At 49.8% G+C, this 11,544-nt stretch overlaps 1 protein-coding gene across 1 annotated transcript; it reads right to left on the bottom strand.

Annotated features, from left to right (window-relative positions):
• Positions 1 to 1,615: 1,615 nt before the first annotated feature.
• On the bottom strand, positions 1,616 to 9,324 carry GNPNAT1 (glucosamine-phosphate N-acetyltransferase 1). The gene is made up of 6 exons (XM_058807236.1): positions 9,294 to 9,324; positions 6,792 to 6,977; positions 6,046 to 6,108; positions 4,212 to 4,339; positions 3,575 to 3,636; positions 1,616 to 3,348 (listed from the first exon to the last, which is right to left on the bottom strand). Exons 2-6 carry the CDS (start codon positions 6,961 to 6,963, stop codon positions 3,201 to 3,203), a joined length of 573 nt encoding a protein of 190 aa, XP_058663219.1. The 5' UTR covers positions 6,964 to 6,977; positions 9,294 to 9,324; the 3' UTR covers positions 1,616 to 3,200.
• Positions 9,325 to 11,544: the final 2,220 nt, after the last annotated feature.

The raw sequence follows: 11,544 nt of genomic DNA, 5'->3' as shown, positions 1-11,544 counted from the left end.
GCTCTTGATTGAGGTGCTGAAATTGCCTTTTCCAGCTTAGGGGAAGCAGAGTGAAGGAACTGGAGATCTCCTCCTCAGGGTGGGAAAGGTCCCAGCCAAAAAATTAAAATCACAGGGAAGATGTAAAATTCAACCTCTGGAGAAGCTGGTAGTGCTGTTAGGGCTGGTTCTGCCAAAAATAAAAGTGTTCCAGGCAATGCTGGACAAGGCTTGGAGCAAACTGGGGCAGTGGAAGTGGCCCTGTCCATGGCAAGGGCTGGAATGAGATGGGCTTTGAGGTCTCTTCCAGCACAAAGCAGTCTGGGGTTCTCCAGTATTAATCAACACTGTGTCCAAATACTGCTGGTTTTATATATATATATAATTTGTATTATTATATGTTTATATAAAGAGATCTATATATATATATATAATTAAGTATATCTAAAACAGAGGTAATCAGATGCCTTTGTGGGCCAGGGAAAAGACATTTATGAAAGGTTTGCTGCTTGCCTCAAGGTCATGGTTGATTTTATATATGTATATATATATATGCATGTGTGTATCTATATATATATGTATATATATATGCATGTGTGTATCTATATATATATGTGTATATATATGCATGTATATATATGTATATATATTTATATATGTATATACATGTGTATATGTGTGTATATATGTGTACATATATGTATATATATGTATGTCTGTATATATATGTGTATATGGATAGAGTATCTTTAGATATATATGTATGTATATATAAAAATATGTATATATATTATTAATCTGTCAATATAGATTTTATATATACATAAAATATCCATATACACATTTTATATATGCATAAAATATCCATAGATAGATTTTATATACGTATATACTATACATATTTATGTCAATATTTTAGATCTGTTTTTATGTACACATAATAAATACACAGGGCCCTTGCTCTTCCCTCCTCAGCCCTTTGCACTGGGGGTAAATTCAGGGCTGCTGCATTTCCCTGTCCCCGGGGCCATGCACGGCTGGCACTTGTGGCAGTGTCCCTGTGTGGCTGTGGTGGCCCTGGGGCACACCTGAGCCCGCAGTGGCACCTCCCTTGTCCCCAGGCTGGGCACTTGCAGCTCTCCAGCTGCTGTTTGTCACCTCTGGGAGGAACCAAGAGCCCTTCAGCTGCCCCGAGGGGGCTGTGCCCGTTGTGCTTTCAGCCCCATTCATCTGTGTGACAATGATCTGAGCGGGGCCACAGCCCCTGCTCCTCACTCTGATCTTCTCATTAACTCTTCATGAGGGCCTGGGGCTCTTTACATGGTGGAGATACCGTGGAATTCAAATAATCCACTTTCCATCCTGGAAATTCTGAATTAATTACAGCTGGGAAAGGCCAGAAAATCCACCCCAGTCACTTGGGCCAGCAGAAAGCAGGAGCTGCTTTACAGAATGAGAGTCAGGGCTTGAGCCATGCAGATGCTCATCTGCTTTCTCTTGGGACAGAAATCCACATGGAACTGCTAAAAGTGTTCTTTTCAGCCCAGGGAAGGGGAACAGGTACCTGCAGCAGCTGCTGCTGCTCACCAAGCACATCCTCACTCCATGAAAAACAGTCCAGATACAGGTGGCAGTCATTTATTCAGCTTAAACAAAGATATTCTTTAAAAAAATAATCAATAAATAAAGCAGACATCACCAAGGAGACACTGGATGGAGTGGAGAACCCTCAGGAAGATCAAGCAGAGCCCCCAGCACTGTAGAGCTGCTCTCCAGAGCACAAAGCAGGACAGTGTGCAAGGCCTGGCTGCCCACAAACAACCCTGCCTGGGGACAATGCCCTGTTCATGCTGTGCCATTTGTCACTCCCCACACAAAGCACCACTGTTGGCAGCAGCCCTGGGGATGTTCTTTGCTTTTCACCCCTGGCCAAAGTGCTCAAATCATGGATCCAGTCCTGCAGCACCAGGGAAGCTCCACAGCAGGAACAGCAATCCCTTGGGAGAAGGAGGGGATTTCTCTCCTGCTTGGCTGTGCCACAGGTGCAAATCCCTGCTGGCCCTCTGCACATCCAGGGGTGTTCAGTAAATCCCAGAGTGGTTTGGGTTGGAAGGGACCTTAAATTCATCTCATTCCAACAGGGACACCTTCCACTCTCCCAGGTGCTCCCAGCCCTGTCCAGCCTGGCCTTGGGCACTGCCAGGGATCCAGGGGCAGCCACAGCTGCTCCGGGCACCTGTGCCAGGGCCTGCCCACCCTCCCAGGGAACAATTCCTTCCCAAAATCCCATCCATCCCTGCCCTCTGGCAGTGGGAGCCATTCCCTGTGTCCTGCCCATACAAAAATCCCTCTCCCTCCTTTTCAGGCCCTGGAGGTGGCTCTGGGGCTGTTCTGGGCTGATTCTGCCATCCCAGTCCCCTTCCCAGTGATTTACAGCCAGAACCCCACTCCCTGTGGGATATACTCCTTCACACACTCCAGTTTCCCAGTTACCTCTGCCCTGTTGCAAACCACATTTGGGGTTTTCATGTCAGAAAAACAAAGTAATTATCCTGAAAACCAAGTTATCAGCTAAAGTGCAGGAGCCCTGCAGTGAGAAGCACACATCCATTTTCAGCACAGCCTGGAAGGATTCTCCCCAACCTGCACCAACAGTAACAAATCCAATCTTGGAAAACAGAGCCTAGGAAACTTCACCAGCACTTCCATGAGGTGTCATGGAAAAATCCAGAACCAAGGCCTGTTCTGTGTCACTGATTCTGCATAAGAGAAGCCTCATCCCTTCCCCAGCTACATCATCCTTCCATCAGCACAGCCAGGACAGTCCCAGGGCTGTCCTTGGGCTACTGAGAAAAAGAAGCACAAACCTTTAGAAAAATACAATGCAAGAAAAAATTTGAGATAAAAATATAGACCTTTGGTTAAAAACCATCTCTTTAAGGAGTCCTTTGTAACTCAGCTAGAACAGAAAAGCTTCACCTCGACTCAACAGTAGTAAAAATTAGTTCTAAACTTATTTTCTAACCCAAAGGACTCTTTCTAAAACCTCAGTCATTTTTTTTCCCCCCAAGATTTACACATTTGATGTTCATTATTTATAGGGATTGTTATATCTGCAGCAATAAACTATAGAAATTTTCCACGGAGAGAATGTTTGCAGCACAAGCTCCTCCACCAACAGTCTTTCCAAGAAAAAAAAGAACCCAGAACACCTCGAATTGTTAATTAAAGAACCGTTGAAACATGTAGTTCTCATCAGATACCAAGTAGCCAAACTTCTTGTAGAAATCCACATTTTTGGGCAGACACTCCAAAGTGATTTTGTAACAGTTCAGTCTCTTACTTAGCAAGGTGAGGGTGGACGTTAATCTGGAAAAAGATAAAAAATCAGCAGTTAAATGCAGGGTCGGTGAATATTCAATGAGTTTTGTTATCACAGGCACAACACTGAGGGCTCACAGCACTCTCTGTGTTCTCCTGCAGATCATTTCATGCCCAGCTGGTGATCCCAGCTGGCTGAACCCTCCCCAGGTGCTTGGCAGGAAGGTGTGAGGTGTGAAGGGATTGCTGAAGGGCACAGGTGGGGAATACTCACAGTTTTCCGAGCTGCTTCCCCCTGCACTCCCCGCTGACCACCACATCCTCTATCCTGCCTCTCTGGAAGCACAGACATTGTTTGTCAGCCCTGCAGCTGCCCCTGCAGCCCCCTGTGCTCCCAGCACGGGGATCCTCAGCCCCCTGCTCTGCCACAGCCACTCTGCCTCCTCCCAAGGGACAACGGGAAAGATCCCCAAGGGCTCCTTTCCCTCAGCAAAAGCCAAAGCCTCCTTTTGCTACCAGCTCAGCACTCAAGGGTGTGATGTATTTTTTAAATACACAAAATACTTGATATTTTAAAATGTATTTTTTAAATATTTCCATTTTTAAGGTTGGAAAAGCCCTTCAAGACCATCGAGCCCAACTGTTCCCCAGCACTGCCAAGGCCATCGCTGCCCCCTGTCCCCAAGTGCCACATCCACATGATTTTAAATCCCTCCAGGGATGGGGATTCCACCCCTGCCCTGGGCAGCCTGTACAGGCCTGGACCTTTTCCACACGGAAATTTACCCCAATATCCAACCCAAACCTCCCCTGATACAACCTGAGGCTGTCACCACCCAGTAACACCATGAAACCCACACTCCCAGAGTCAGGGCCAGGATGTTTTCCTCCCTTCCCAGCTGCAGATTTACCTTGGCACAGGAGTGGGTGAATTTATGCTCTATAACCAGCGTTGCTGTGGCAACAATCTGGCCCAGGTTGGTGTCCTCCACCACGGTCACGTAGTAATCCCCAGACCTCTTCATGTGCTCAAAGGTTTCTGTGGGAGAGGCACAGTGTGCAAAGGCAACTCAGGCTCACAGGAAACTGCAGTTCAATCTGATCCTTGCAGCAGTGTCTGACTGCAAATCACTGGGGGATCACAGGGATGATGCACACAAGAGTCCAGAAAATGGATGCCCCAGAGTCAGATGAACCCGTGAAAAAGCAAGAATTACACAAATTCCTTATTTTCCCAGAGAACCATCCTTGCTGAGCTGCTCTGCACATGGGCACTACAGTATCCAACCATGGAATGCTCTGGGCTGGAAGGAGCTTAAAGCCCATCCAGTGCCACCCCCTTCATGGGCTGGGACACCTCCCACCATCCCAGGCTGCTCCAAGCCCCTGTCTTGGACACCTCCATGGATCCAGGAGCAGCCACAGCTTCTCTGGGCACCTGTGCCAGGGCTGTGTAAGTTTTCTGTGCTGTTTAGGTGGCCTGGAAAGGCCCAGGGATGGCCTTGAAGAGCTGACGCTTCAAAGGACGAGGAGACTTCTGATCTTGTCTCGGTCTCGGTGTTTATTAATTGTTTATCTAAAAGATTTTCTTTCAGCCCGACAGAGGTCTGCACAGCAGCCAGCCATGGGCACACTGCGAGCCCCCGGGCGGTCACTTATCTTTATACCCGAAGTTACGTGTACAATATTTATCATTTTTCCCCAATACCTTTCACCCTTATTAACCGGTGCACTTTTAGTAATGACCAATCCCAAAGTGCCACCACCACCACAGAAGATGGAGGCCAAGAAGAAGAAGAAGAAGAACAGGACACGCCCCAATTCCTCCATCTTACTTCTTTAGACCCCCCTGTACCAAAATCCTAAACCCTGTGTTTTACACTTTAACTAACTTATCCCTTCACCATTCACCCAGTGAATTCCTCCCAGTCCTCATACAGGCGTCGTCTCCTGTGTCGGATCAAAGTCCAGCCACCAGACACTTCTGGCAACATTCCAGGACTCCCGAGCCCCCCAAGGGTGGTCTCGGCCTCTCTGCACCTCCATCCTGAGATGCTGAGATCCCACAGGGCTGCCCACCCTCACAGGGAAGAATCTCATGGAAAGGTTTGTCCAGCCCTGGCACTGCTGCCCAGGGCAGGGGTGGAGTCCCCATCCCTGGAGGGATTCAAAAGCTGTGAGGATGTGACACCTGGGGACAGGGATTGTGCTGGCTTTGCCTCAGATCCTGTGACTCCCTGAGCTGCCTCCCCTCTGCCTGTCTGGCCCAGGAGCAGGATTTACAGAGGATCTAAAGAAGGTTCAAAGAAAGCTGGAGAGGGATTTTGGTCAAGGGCTGGAGGGACAGCACCAGGGGATGGCTTCCCACTGGAAGGGCAGGGATGGATGGGATACTGGGAAGGAATTGTTCCCTGGGAGGGTGATGAGGGGCTGGCACAGGGTGCCCAGAGCAGCTGTGGCTGCCCCATCCTGCAGAGTGTTCCAGTCCAGCCTGGAGGGGCTTGGAGCAACCCAAATAATCCATCCTCCAGCTATCTAAAGCTCAGTCTAAAAACCAGTTCCACAATTTAGGCAGCAATTTGAGCAGCCCTTGGGCATGGCTGCAGCTGGATGCAAGGCTGAGTGCCAAGGGGAGCTGAACTCATCCCTCCCTCTGGCACCAGCAGCCTCACACCTGAGCAGCTCTGCTGTCTGTCAGCATCCTTTGATTCCCTGTGGAAAGCCAAGGAATGATGAGGTACTCACTGATGAACTGCTCCGGGCTCACCACTCCTGTTTCTGTCAGCTGACCCAGAACCTTAAAAAAGCCTGGCAGGAAAGGAGGGGAAAACAAAAACAACTCTCAGTGAGGGACAGACACACAACCAGCTCCAAACAGCAAGGAACAATCCAGCACAGCTGTGTGGAGAGGGACCATGGCACCAGCACATCACAATGGATGGAAAAATGGTGAAAGATTGGCCAAAGCTCAAGTGAGCTGGAATAATGAGTCCAAAGCAACACTTTTATCCAAATTCAGAAATTAAGGAGAATTCATGCACCAAGATGTTTGTTCATGTTGTTTTGGTGTTAAAGGCTACAGTATCAACAACTGTGCTCCCTCTCCAAAACCACGGGGAATGGGAACTTGTGGATTATTTGGAAGATTTTACTTGAATTTTAAGATTAAAACAGTAAACCAAATTTTCAGGGTCACCCAATACAGCACCAAAAAGCTCAAGTTCAGGGGTGTGGTCACACAGGACAAACCAGGACGTGGTCACAGCCCCAAGGGATGTTAGGACAAGGCTCAGGGGGGCAGGTTCAGGGGCTGGACTCAATGATCCCTGTGGGTCTCCTGCAACTCAGGATGTCCTAAAACTCCATCAAATTGTTTACTGATAAAAATAACCCCAATCAGGGAAAATGAGCCATCCCAATCCACTGAGAACTCCAGAAACACAAGTTACCAACTCAGTGTCATTTCTGGCAATAACAAACCAGGATCCTACCTCGATTTACATCAGCTGTGCAAAGTGGCCTCAGGACCAGCCCATCCCCTGGATCCAGTGGAGAAATGGCAGGAGAAAAGGTGGTGGTGTTCTCACTCCAGTCCAGTTCCTGCAGGATCCTGGGGTCGAACATGGGCGTGTCATCGGGCATGACGGTGGCCACGGGCATCATGGCTGCAGACAGACCTGCAATGGAACAGGTCAGGCATGGGTTAATCTCTAAACAAGCTGTTCTGGCATGGTTCAATCTCTAAATAAGCCTTTCCCCCTGAGCATGCCATGGGGTGTGCCTCAGGGATTTCCAGGAAGGTGAACACACTGCTGTTCACTTCATCTGCTCAGCCTTCAGCAGGGTGTGCACACAGAGCTGCTGTGTTTGTGCTGGGACAGCCCAGGATAAACAGCACCTCAGAGAGGGGATTCACCTCCACAGCCCTGTGGGAAGCAAAGCATCACTCCCACAAAACCTCCCAACAACCTGTCCAGACACCAGCTGCACTCCTACTCAATTTATTTCAAACCTGCATTTTTTTCCCAGGCAGTCCCACCCCACAAGTATTGCATCTGTGGGGCACAAGGTGCCACGTCCCACAGGGGTGGTGGCACAGCCACAGCCCAGCCTGCCCCTCCTGTTTGCTGTGGGTGTTTGCAGAGCCCAGCTGCCAAGCACAGCCCCACAGTGGCCAGGAAACAGGGCCAAGGTGACAGTGAGACACCTGTTAATGATTGAAGAGACTGGGTGATTCTGGGTGACAAAGGGAGGCATTCTCCTTATTGCAGTCAAGGCTGGACAGGGCTTGGAGCCACCTGGGACAGTGGAAGGTGTCCCTGCTCATGGCAGGGGGTGCAGTGAGATGGGCTTTAAGGTCCCTTCCAATTCTGGAATCCTATGTTAAATCCTATGATAAAGGAAAATAATTCTTATTCTGTCCCCTGTGGAATACCTGGTCAGGGTTCTGGGATAAGCAGAGCTCATGAAAACTTCTCATTTCTTTATAAATCTACAGACTGCCTTGGCTGCACCATGAATAGAGCAGTCACACACTACTGGTCAGGCCAAACAGCAGAAAGAAAAAAAGTGTTTGGGATGGCACTTTTTAAAATAACACACCTGACAGCCCAAAGAAAGAACAGAATGTTTGCTGTGAGGCATCACAGTGTAATGAGCCTCAAAAGTGAAAGTGGCTCTAGAAACCCAACTGAAAGTTCTTCACTAAAAAAAAAAAAAAAAAACCCATAATTTTTTTAATGCCACCTGCTGGTACACACTGGCCTTTGAATCTCAGCTCTCACCCTAATTTTGCATATGAAAGTAAAAACATTTGCTGTTCCAGCAATTCAACAGCAACACAAACTCTCATCCCGTGTGAATTTTCAAAATGAAACAGCGGGAGAGATGAACTGCAAAGAGAAACATTCCCACAGATTTCTCTGTTCCTCCAGCTCAACCAGCCCAATGTCACTTTTCCTGTCAGAATTCCCAAGTGTCCACATCAACATTCCAACAGTGTCTGTACAGAATAAAGCAAACCTCAAACTCCAGCTCAGGGTTACAGCACACCCAGGGAAAAGCACAAAGAGAAAATCAAATTTTCAGTGCTCTATGAGCAATCAGTGACCAACTCAGAGTCACTTTCCCAACTACTTCCGGCACAGCTGGAGCAGGATGGGGTTACAAGTTATGCTCACTTTCTGGAGGCAGGAATATGACTTGGGATAATGTCAAAAATGAAAAAAAATTATTAAGGTACAGAGAAGAAGAGCTCAGGTCTGTGAGTTGTCCTGGTGCCCAGCTGAAGTTCTCCTGGAGCATCCCAGGATCCCCACAAGTGTTGGGAGCAGGGTATGACCAGGGACCCCCTGAGCTGAGCTGCCATCCCGGGGACACCCCCAAACCCCTGGGAGGGTCAGTGGGTGCCAGGCCAGAGCTCTGCCAGCCCCCAGATTTGGGGACGGGGTGACAGAGCCCAGCTGTGCCCCTGGAGGGTCCCCAGGGCTTTCCTCAGCCGGAGCAGCCCCTTGGGACACACCAACCTCTCCAGGGGCTCCCTCACCTCACACATGGCGCCGTGAGGGGATCCCCTCAACACGCAGCCCCTTGGGGGGGTCTCCACACCTCACACACAACCTCGGGGGGTCCCACACCCCCTCACCCCTCACACGGTGTCTCGGGGGGTCCCTACAGCTCAAGCTGCCCCTCGGGGGTAGAACCCTTCCCCAAACCAGCCCCTCAACTCACACACGCCGTGCTGAGGGCAGCCCTCACTCCATCCGCAGCCCCTCGGTGGCGGTGCATGCCGCTGCCTCGCACACACAGACCTTCGGGGCGCTCATATCAACCCCGCACACACGCAGAGCCCCTCGGTGGTGTCCCCACAGCGCCCCTGAGCTGCAGCAGCCCCCCGGGGGTGGGACCCGTGCCCAGCCCGACCCCTCAGAGTGGGGGCTCCGATCCCCCCCATCCCTCCCTCAGCCCCCCAGGGCCCCCCTGCCCGCACTCACCCGCGCGCGCCGGCCCCGCCGCACGCGCCGCACGGACGTGGCAACCGGTGGGCGGGGCCATGCCGGGCCCGGCGCGCGCGCGCGCCCGCCCTCCCGAGCTCAGCCAATCGCAGCCGACCGCAGCCAACAGCAGCCAATCGCCGCCGAGCTCCGCCCTCCGGCCGCGCCTCCACTCCGTCCCTCAGCCGGCCTCGCGACCTTTAGGGCCGGCGCGCTCCCTCGCGCGGATTGGGCGGGAGCGCTGTGGGCACGCCCCTTCCCTCAGAGAGGCCACGCCCCTCCCGCCCCCCTCAGGGCCCCGCCAAGATGGCGGACGGTGCCGTGTATCGATGGAGGGTCTCGTCCGGGGTTGGTGCTTCTGCCGCTCTTCCCGCTGCCTGAAGGGTCTTTTCACCCTCACAGAAGGCCCAGTGGGCTCTGCGAGGGGAAGGGTGAAGGCAGCGAGGCACGACACAAACACACACTCCTTGCACCCCCTCAGGAATGCCGAGGCTGAGGCATGTGGAATTCCAAACTGGGCTGAGTGGGAAAGGACCTTTAGAGATGATCTTGTTCCAGCTCCTGCCATGGCAGGGACACCTTCCACTATCCCAGGCTGCTCCAAGCCCTGGCCTTGGATGCTTCCAGACATTCAGGGACAGCCACAGCTGCTCTGGGCGCCCTGTGCCTCACCACCCTCACAGGGAAGAATTCCTCCCTAATATCCCATCTAAACCCACCCTATTCCAATTTAAAGCCATTGCCTCTTGTTCTGTCCCTCCAGACCCTCACTTTGATAATTTTTATCTCTGTGGGATTTTTTTGGAGGCTCCATTGCTCTGCTTGGACAAGCCCTGTGCTGGGACGGGCCTTGTTCAGCGTCCAAGGCTGACAGACTCCATGAGTAAGAGTTCAAATTCATTTTTAATAAAAAAACCCAACTTTGGGATCATCTCAAGGGACAGTTTTACGAATAGCTGAGGTCAGGGCACGCACGTAGCCTGCAGCAAGAGAACTGGTGAACGCAATAATTACACAAAACGCTTCTGAGACATGATTCTCATTTTCCATGTGTCTCCCCTGTTATTTTACCATCAGAATGAATCATCCTGTAACCATGGAAACAATCAACATTCCTTAGTTTTTGACTTCTTGAGGCCCAGAGTGACCAGATGACACACACAGACCTTCCTTGGTCCAGGCACACCCAAAATCTGGGGGCGAAGCTCAGATTGCAGCCAGATGAACCACTGCAATATTTAACCTTTTATTGCGAGGGAAAGGCACAAACTGAGTGTGAGTTTCCCCTCCTATCCTTCTTTTTAGTTTTGAGGGATTCAGAGGAGTGGGAATGTCCCATCCGTGCTAGAAATGAATATTTTATTGTGCTGCTTTGCCTGTTCAACAGGGACACTGGGAGTGTGGACACATTTCCATGGTGTGAAAAATGCCAGACAGGGGTTTAGCTTAACCCTCACCACAGTGCCTTTTCCTGGACGGAAAAGTTTTATAGATTTGAGGTAGATTTAAAAATTTATGTAATTAAATTTGGAAGTCAATGCTCTCTAAAACCAAAATCCTGCCATAACAAGGCCGTGGCCACATGGGGTCAGCCCAGCTTTCCCCACTGAGGCTCAGGGCAGAGTTCCTGCACCTGCAGCTGGAATGCAGCAAATTTTGGATAATTCTTCTCCAGGAGCATCCTCCCAGTTCCCAGCAATGGCTGTGGAGGGATATCCTTGTGAAAAATGTGGATTTTGTGATTGGCTTTTTGCAAATATTCAAATGAATATTGTATGTGTTGTGTTAGAAAGTGATGCTGTGTTAATTCTCTTAAGTAGTGTGTTAAATGTAGTTTTAGGTTATAACAAAATGTTAAAATAGAAACTGTGCTATGTAAGATACTTTTTTAAAGAAAGGACTGGCAGTGAGATAGCAGCCACAGGACACCTGAATCTTTCAGAGAAAGAGAATTTATTGCTCCATTATCAGGAGAAATGAACTTCTTCCTGCCTCAAAGGCGCTGTCAGGATTGAGAGGAAGAAGCTGACACTGCCCAGCCAGAATCCTGTGTTTGAATGGAATTTATGCATCATGGATGAGCTGTATGAATATGCAACAGGCTGCTGCTTTTAAGGGTTAATCCTCTGTTAACGTGAGGCCTTTTTTTAGGCTTATTTTGCCCAGAAAAGGTACCTGGACTGTCTGTAACTCTTTGTTTCTATTGTCTCATATTGTCTTAATCCAAACTGTCCAAATTATTATTACTCTA

This window comes from Ammospiza caudacuta, chromosome 6 (assembly GCF_027887145.1).
Source record: "Ammospiza caudacuta isolate bAmmCau1 chromosome 6, bAmmCau1.pri, whole genome shotgun sequence".
Lineage (NCBI taxonomy): Eukaryota > Metazoa > Chordata > Aves > Passeriformes > Passerellidae > Ammospiza > Ammospiza caudacuta.
This window is presented reverse-complemented; position numbering and strand designations above follow the sequence as displayed.

Excerpts from the sequence above, each read along its gene's own strand:
- GNPNAT1 (XM_058807236.1), bottom strand. The coding sequence starts at position 6,963 with ATGATGCCCGTGGCCACCGTCATGCCCGATGACACGCCCATGTTCGAC. Across the intron at positions 6,109-6,791 it reads CACAGCTGATGTAAATCGAG|GCTTTTTTAAGGTTCTGGGT; the intron begins GTAGGATCCTGG and ends CTTTCCTGCCAG. Across the intron at positions 3,637-4,211 it reads TCACCCACTCCTGTGCCAAG|AGAGGCAGGATAGAGGATGT; the intron begins GTAAATCTGCAG and ends CTGTGCTTCCAG.